Genomic DNA, 9,168 nt, shown 5'->3' with positions numbered 1-9,168 from the left:
TGAATAATAATAATAATAATAATAATAATATTCCTTTAAGACAACGCTTTCCTTTCTCCCATTACGGTGTGTAGATCAAATACAGAACTTCTCACAGCAAAAAAGAAGTAAAAAATGCGCCGAATTTTCTGCGACTTCGGCGCAGACGAGTTTTCTGTGCAGCGTATAATCAAGGCCACCGAACATAGATCTATCTTTCGGTGGTCTCGGTATAATGCTGTATGAGCCGCAGCCCATGAACACTTTAACCACGGCCCGGTGGTGGCCTATCCTATATCGCTGCCAGAAGCACGATTATGGCTAACTTTAACCTTAAATAAAGTAAAAACTGCTGAGGCTAGAGGGCTGCAATTTGGTATGTTTGATGATTGGAGGTTGGATGAGCAACATACCAATTTGCAGCCCTCTAGTCTCTGCAGTTTTTAAGATCTGAGGGCGGAGAGAAAAAAGTGAGGACGGACAGAGAAAGCCGGCACATTAGTTTTCTTTTACAGAAAACTAAAAAAGGTGTTTCCATAGAGTTCTCTTCATGAGATGTAATATTTCGTCCTGTACAGTGAAACAATCTCAGTGGTTCCGAAAACACAGATTATAGGATAGAATTCCTACATCCCGACATGGCTAAAACACAGCGAAGCGGAGAAAGACGCAGCTACCAAAAGAGTAATGTTTCTCGCGAATGATAATTGTGATTTGTGGGCCGTTTCTTTGGACGGCAAGTCGGAGAATAATGTTTCTCCTTGAAGGAAATAAAGAGTATTGGCAGTGTTTCAGAAGGAAAGTACTTGGGGAAAAAGGCCTTTGAACTTAAAAAATTATTAGGGGTTTTCTTCAGAATAAAATTTGTGGGAAATATTCAACATTATAATAATGTCTCTCATTACAAAAACTAGAATGTTTCCAAAGAGGGAAAATTACAAAGCACAACATAAAGTGGAGGATAATGGTGTAATTAATGAAAAACACTAGATTTCTGGTACTTTCTTAGACTGACAGCTAACCTAACGAAAACGTTTAACACGCGAATAATAATATTAATTTGCTAACTAAAAGCAAAGGATCTTTCCTAGATAATGACCCCAAGGGTTTTCGGGGGTCGTTATCTAGGACTAAATATTTCTTGGGTGGTCATTATTTTTATGAAATTTACAGTCTTTTGTTTATGTTTTTACGGCAAACCCTATCAGGCTTGTACTAAATACGCCGCAAAGGTGGATACGTACCGGGTTAAAAAAAAAAATCCTCAACGAGCTTGTACTAAACACGCCGCAAAAGGTGGATACATACCGGGTTCAAACCCGTGGGGGTCACTGTCTAGGAAAGATCCAGAAGCAGATATTTAATAATGTTTCTCATAAACAAAATAAAAAAAAAAAAAAAACTGGTGATGTTTCTCCCAGCAGGAAGTTCAGTGAAACGGAAACAGCGCTTTTCAAGAAACTGAAGGAAACAGGACGAGACGGAAATGCGAGCAGAACGTTTCTCACAAAACCCGAAATTCGTAGCTTTTTTTTTTTTTTTTTTTTGGTGTGTCTTCCTATGGGAAGTTCGAGAAAACCATTGACGTAAGAAGGAATATTCTCACGAGCGTAAAACACGGCCGCTTGCGCGCGCTCGAGAGAAAGCCTTAGGCAAATCGCCTGATGCATGAGAACGCGACAGAATGGCTGCTTAGTCGAAACGCACTGATAACCCCTTTTCCTTTTAAACGGTGCATCTGATGAGACGCTGAGATATGCTGATTATCTCGCTTTTTGTGTAGGGAGCGGAAATGACGATGCCGGTGGGTTTTAGAAAGGTGTACACGCCCCTTTGGTAATGAGTAGGTTCTTTGACATTGAAATGACATATGTTTCAGATGTCACGCGTTGAATTTCTAATTGGCTTTTTTTCTGTAACAAAGGAAATTTAATTAGAGTTTATAAGATATATATAATTAATTTGGGGTGAGTTTGGTGACCCCATGTCTAAGCTGCAGGTCACCTTAGTCGAATGATTACTATGTGCCCCATTTAGTGCTCAAGACAATAGGTACGGTGAACCCAGGCTTCTAGACTTTTGCTCCTGAATGGGGGTGAACTCATATTCTGACCAGTGAAGTGAGATTGATAACCACTGACCCACACGGACCATTTAATACACGTATGAGCATTATTTATATATATATATATATATATATATATATATATATATATATATATATATATATATATATATACTGTATATATATATATATATATATATATATATATATATATGTATGTATGTATACATATATATACATGTATTTATATATATAAATATATATACGTTTATATATATATGTATATATAAAGAGAGAGAGAGAGAGAGTTGCTTAATAAAGACCTTGGTGTAATATATGAGTGTCCAATTAAAAAGCATCAGATAACTTTCTCTTCAACCATATATTTAGAAAGTTATCAGATCAACAAAAAAAAATAAAATAAAAATAAAAAATAAAACGCAAATGCACCCTAACCATTCATCACTCACCCGGCACTCTATCAAACGCCCATCCGCCGAAAGACAAGCAGCGAACACCCTCTCCCATTATCAGACCGTAATAGAAATCGCCTAATTACCTCGATTAAAAATGGGAATGAGTAGAAGAAGAGTCACGCTATGCCGTGTTTTCCTTTTCCCCGAAGAGAATCAGTGTGTGAAGCGAACGAGGTCTCAGGAAGGATGTAGAAGACTGGAGCACTTTCACTCTTCGCTCCACAATGCTTCTTCTTCTTTTCTCTCAGTCGTGAACTCCGGGGTCGTGGTGCCGCGCGCGCGCTGCCAGCGGGGAATGGAAGAGGTACGCAGGTCGAATTTGGCGGGCATTATGAGAAGCGGGATTGGCTGCAAACGTAATAAGGGCTGGAATCGCTCGATTTTCAGGGCTGGCTAGATGCGGAGGTTGCGGGGATATTTTGAAATTTAGAGCTGACTAGGAATGTACAAAACAAGTAAAAAATCGCGCCGACGAAACTTCGGAGCAATCGAGTTTTCTGTACAGCGTATAATGCTGTTTGAAACTCTCAGCCGCGCCCCACGAAACTTTCAGCCACGGCCCGGTGCTGACGTGTGTTGTTGGCACCTATAACGGTACCAGACGCAAGATCATGGCTAACTTTAACCTTAAATAAAATAAACACTACTGAGGCTAGAGGGCTGCAATTTGGTATATTTGACGACTGGAGGGTGGATGATCAACATACCAATTTGCAGCCCTCTAGCCTCAATAGTTTTTAAGATGTAAGGGAAGACTGAAAAAGTGCGTACGGACAGACAAATAGCCATCTCAATAGTTTTCCCTTAAAGAAAACTAAAACGGTAAGGAATGGCAGACCCAAGAACGGTTGAAAATAGGCTACATCATGTCAGAACGGCTTAAATTGAAGGCAACATTAATATAGATAATGTCTTAGGTAACCCAGAGGATTCTTGAAGGCTAATGCAAGGTTGAAAGCCTGTGCAGACTGAACTAGTCTCAGGGTAACTTTTAAGAGAGATTGGGACGTCATCCGAACTCCTCAGAAAGCATACAGTCACTGGGATAATTTTGAAGGTTATATGGTTATCCAGGGCATTACATAAGGCAATGCTAAATGGTGTAAGGGAGTAGCAACCCAGAAGTAACTGGAGTGGTGGTGTTGGAGCCTTAAGGGTAACTCCCAAAAAAAGTTAAATGGCTAACTCGGCGGTGGGACGAGATAAGCGGAGTAAGTCAGAGTTTCGAAGGAGCTTTATAACAAAAGGAGAAAATTAATAATGGTGATTGTTCAGTGACTCGGATTTAAAGAAATAACTCACGGTAGACTCAACCTCTTATATTCCCGCTTTGTCCAGTCAAAATGAACAAATGAATACGCAAGATCATCACAGCAAATAAGATCAAGCAAACAAACAATACGCTAATTACATAAAATCTTTGGTCCAAGGATATGATAGCAAGCGAGCAGTGAATAAATATTAGCTCTTTAGCAACGGTACAAGGGAAGTATTCATTCTGTTTATTTACCCTAGAGCCGTGTTCTACTTAGCTGGACACGGTCAGTCCCAAGGTCTAGTCTCTTGTAAAAGAGAAACGTATTCGAACACTACGGGGAATTTGATAGGTAAGTGGGCTAGATATATATATATATATATATATATATATATATATATATATATATATATATATATATATATATATATATATATATATGAGAGAGAGAGAAGGAGAGAGAGAGGGAATGACGTATGGTTGCATATAAAAACTACATCAGTTCATTACATGCCTTTACTTTTAGCACCAAAGAAGAGAGAGAGAGAAAAGAACGAGTGGTTAGATATAGAAGCTACATCAGATCATTATATGCCATTACTTTTTAGCACCAAAGAAGAGAGAGAGAGAGAGAGAGAGAGAGAGAGAGAGAGAGAGAGAGAGAGAAGAGAGAGAGAGAGAAAAGAACGTGTGGTTAGATATAGAAGCTACATCAGATCATTATATGCCATTACTTTTAGCACCAAAGAAGAGAAGAAGAGAGAGAGAGAGAGAGAGAGAGAGAGAGAGAGAGAGAGAGAGAGAGAGAGAGAGAGAGAGAGAAGGACATATGGTTACATATAGAAGCTACAGCAGATCATTATATGCCATAACTTTTAGCACCAAAGAAGAGAGAGAGAGAGAGAGAGCTGTTGATGGTAACGCCTAATATCGTGTTACGTACAATACTGTGAAACCAAACCATAAAACACCATTACTTCTTGTAACAGAGAGAGAGAGAGAGAAAGCAAGCAGAGACAGTTACTCAAGGCGTGACGGTCACTTCGTACTTTAAACTGTCGGCTTTGTTACGAGGCGTGAGTTCCTCACAACGGCTATAAAACGCCGAGAAGAATTCTAAGAAGATCTGAGCCTACTTTGTTCAGTTATTCCTAAAGCCAAAGATTTTTTTTTATATCTTTTGCAAGAGTTAATTATTTATAATGAACGGATGTTTGAAGATATGAATATTATTATTATTAGATTAGATCATTATTATTATTATTATTATTATTATTATTATTATTATATGTAATGTTCCCTCTCTCTCTCTCTCTCTCTCTCTCTCTCTCTCTCTCTCTCTCTCTCTCTCTATATATATATATATATATATATATATATATATATATATATATATATATATATATATATATATATATATATATATATATAAAGTGTGTGTGTGTGTGGCTATGTGTATATATACAAAATATATATATATATATATATATATATATATATATATATATATATATATGTGTGTGTGTGTGTGTGTGTGTGTATATATGTATATATATATATATATATATATATATATATATATATATATATATATATATATATTATATATATATATTTACACATATATACGTAACCGTCAATTTGTGTATTATTATTATTATTATTATTTATCGCATAACAGAGCCAAAATTATCGATAACTGGCCCAGGAATCGTTTGCAGAATCATTGTGTACTGGAAGAAAGTGGGTGAAGTTGCTTACTGCCAAGTACATGGCGACATTTGCGGAATACGTGGATGGTATGCAATCAAAGTAGCGGTGGCGATGGCGGTATGCCAGTTGCTAAACAAACCTTATCGTTTTCTGATCTTTATTACTGTCTGTGCTTGCAAATGTTTGTCAGTTTGTTGGTGTATCTTAATCCGTTGTTTTATCTTTATTATCTTATATTTGGGCAGTATAGTCTATGGATTCTTGCTTAGGAGGAAGTTAATGATCGTTTAGATACGTTCTTCTTTAAATCGATGAATCAGGGATGAACCCCAGTTAAGTATACCGTAGTTTAACCAGACCACTGAGCTAATTAACAGCTCTCCTAAGGCTGGCCCGAAGGATTAGACTTATTTTACGTGGCTAAGAACCAGTTGGTTACCTAGCAAAGGGACCTACAGCTTATTGTGGAATCCGAACCACATTATGCCGAGAAATGAATTTCTATCACCAGAAATAAATTTCTCTAATTCTTCATTGGCCGGCCGGAGAGTCGAACGCGGGTCCAGGAGAGTGCTAGCCGAGTACGATATCGACCCGTCCAACGAGGAACTGTGAACCCCAGTGCAGCAAAAATGAACTACATATATATTTATGCATCACGGTGCTGCCACTCCTGTAATAATTCAGACACTTCTGTCTATTCTAGTATGATCTAATCCTCTTTAATTTTAACAAAATTCTTTCCTTAATTTGTCTTATTACATAGACGTGACTTCACGCACTTTGCCTACTGGACGGTCGCCAACTGTCATTGAGAATTTCCTGTCTGAAATTGGGTCGTATTGGTTTGGATCGGATTATGCTGGCTAGCCATGGAAGAAGGAGAACATGATAATGATAGTTATTAAAGTGGTGATGTTGACGATGACCTGGAATTTTTGTTACGTTTTTTTAGTTTTCTGAAAAAGAAAACTATTGTGCCGGCTATGTCTGTCCGGCCGCACTTTTTCTTTCCGCCCTCAGATCTTAAAAACTGCTGAGGCTAGAGGGTTGTAAATTGGTAAGTTGATCATCCACCCTCCAATCATCAAGCATATCAAATTGCAGCCATCTAGCCTCAGTAGTTTTTATTTTATTTAAGGTTAAAGTAGCCATACTCGTGCTTCTGGCAACGATATAGGACCGTGGTTAAAGTTTCATGGCCCGCGGCTCATACGGCGTTATACCGAGACCACAGAAAGATAGATCTGTTTTCGGTGGCCTTGATTCTACGCTGTACAGAAAAATCGATTGCGCCGAAGAAACTTCGGCGGAGTTTTTACACCTGTGAACCTGCCCTGAATTTTGGCATAGAATTGGATACCCAGACTCAAGTGGCAAGCAAAAATAACAACAGACAGGACTGACAAAAACAACAAATTGCCGAAATGTCAATTTTACTGTCCAGAAAATTGACCAAAATTGTAAAGCGCATTTATTAGTCTATCTGTTGTGCGTTATATTTATATGTCGTTCGTTATTTCGTCGACAGGAGAGGTTGGGTATCTCTCTCTCTCTCTCTCTCTCTCTCTCTCTCTCTCTCTCTCTCTCTCTCTCTCTCTCTCTCTCAAAGTAAAATAAAAAAGAAAAAACTCACTGCTCCAAAGTGACGTATTCATGGCCATCCACACTCGTGGCAGGTCTCCTGTTCCTCTGCCGGACGTTGTACGCCTCGTGGGGCGCCTGCTGCTGCTGCTGCTGCTGCGGTTGCTGGTACGCCGGCTGCTGGGCATACGCCGGCTGCTGGGCATGCGCCGTCTGGGCATGCGCGTAGTACTCGTGGGTCTCCTCTTCGGGAGCCGCGTACTGCAGGTGGTTGGTGTCTGTCTCGGCGTAGGAAGCCGCCTGTTCGCTGCCGCTGCCTGTCGTGTCGTAGGTGTAATATTGCTGTGGGCGAGACGGAGGGAGGGGAATTTTGAGACGGGCGGTTTGGAAAGGGTTCTAGGCTGCTCTGCGAGCAAGAGTCCGTGCGGGCGTGACGCCAGCTTAATCACAAGCGACTATATTCATACCTGTTTTATTTGTGTTAGATTTTTCATTGTTTCTTTGCGTTTTTTATTCTTTTTTTTTTTTTTGTGGTTTTAAACTGGAAGGCAAATGGGAATGGCAACCCCCCTCTCTCTAATGTGTGTATATATATATATATATATATATATATATATATATATATATATATATATATATATATATATATATTAACAGCCTATGTATCTGTGAAAAGTAGAAATACATGTATGTATATGTGTAGTTATATAAATATATACACACAACACCATATTATGTATATGTATGTATGTATATACAGTATATACGTATATATGTATATATATACATACATACGTACATATACATAATATGATGTTGTGTGTATATATTTATATAACTACATATATACCTACAAGTATTTCTACTTTTCACAAATACGTAGGCCGTTAATGCATGCCACCTAATGCCTATCTCCTGCCCAGTGAGATAAAAAGTCAGCAAGAAAGGGGGCAGTTAGTACCAATTTTTTCTTTATAAAGGGGCGGATAGAAGGGGTCCCTTAATGCACTTATCTTGCCCAGGCCAGACTAAAATAGAATTCCATTTTCGATTCTAGTTTTATAGTCCGGTTGCAAGAGCGCGAATCCAAGCATAGTGCCCTATTTTTCCCCAAGCCAAGTGGACATTGGAATAGATTATAACCTATTTCTTTTAACAGAAGCAGATTTTATTGCGGGAAACAAAGAGCAGGTCTTAACGAGGAGTTAAAATTTATGCTTGTAAGAGTTCGGGAAGCAAATTCCTGAGATGTAGGCCTATGCTAGTATTGCACCAGCCCCGGTTAGGTCAGGTTAGGTTGGGTTATATTAGTGTCTTAGGAGTAATTTGGGTGTGGGAAGCATATTTTCAAGAAAGTTCTTTAGTTAGTTTTTAAGATATGACGTACTGCTTTTTTCAGAGAAAGGTCCCGGTAGCATTTTCCCCGAGATGCAAACGAGTAAATTGCACCACCAGCCCGGGACCTTCCCCTGAAAAAAAGCGGGACGCCATATCTTAAAAACCAACTATAGAATTTTCTTGAAAATAATCTCATTACGTTTCCCACACCAAATTACTACGGATGCACTTAAACTAACTAATCAACCTAACCTAACCTAGGGACAAGGCAAAAAAAAAAATAAATAAATAAATAAAACGAGCTGGTGCAATACTACTACACATCTTGGGAATATGCGTCCCGGTACAAAGTGCTTACGGGAGCAAAAACATAAAAAAATAACTGAATTTTAACAGTACATGATTTAAGTGTCAGTGAATGTTATTCAGCCACAGATTGTGAGCGTTTGTTGATCTTAGTTATTTTTTTGTATTAACTTTCATTCGCGTATCCTAAATTTTTGTTGTGTCTTTTTGTTCGTATTATACAGTAATAATTATAGCCGATTATCATAATTATAGGGCTGTGGTCTTGAATCACCGTAAGTGAAGATTTCTTTTCCATTTTCTCTTTCCCACAGGTCCTCTTAATTGTTTTTTTTTTTTTTTATCGTAACTCATACAACACATGGTCTCCTAACTCTCCGTTTCTATCGAACCGCGTGTGAGAAGGATAGTGTAATTTCCTGAGAAGTTCTTGCGATATCCGAAAGAAGACG

The 9,168-nt window shown here is 38.5% G+C and overlaps 1 protein-coding gene across 1 annotated transcript in view; it reads right to left on the bottom strand.

Annotated features, from left to right (window-relative positions):
• The window catches only part of LOC136834824 (uncharacterized), a 39,834-nt gene that overhangs the window by 9,895 nt on the left and 20,771 nt on the right, over window positions 1-9,168 (bottom strand). The window contains exon 5 of the mRNA XM_067097583.1: window positions 7,125-7,414. Within this exon, the coding sequence (XP_066953684.1) occupies window positions 7,125-7,414 (290 nt within the window). The remainder of the gene's footprint in view (window positions 1-7,124; window positions 7,415-9,168) is intronic.

Source organism: Macrobrachium rosenbergii, chromosome 54 (genome assembly GCF_040412425.1).
Source record: "Macrobrachium rosenbergii isolate ZJJX-2024 chromosome 54, ASM4041242v1, whole genome shotgun sequence".
NCBI lineage: Eukaryota > Metazoa > Arthropoda > Malacostraca > Decapoda > Palaemonidae > Macrobrachium > Macrobrachium rosenbergii.
The sequence above is the reverse complement of the archived record's forward strand: the minus strand, read 5'-3'. Positions and strand labels throughout refer to the sequence as shown.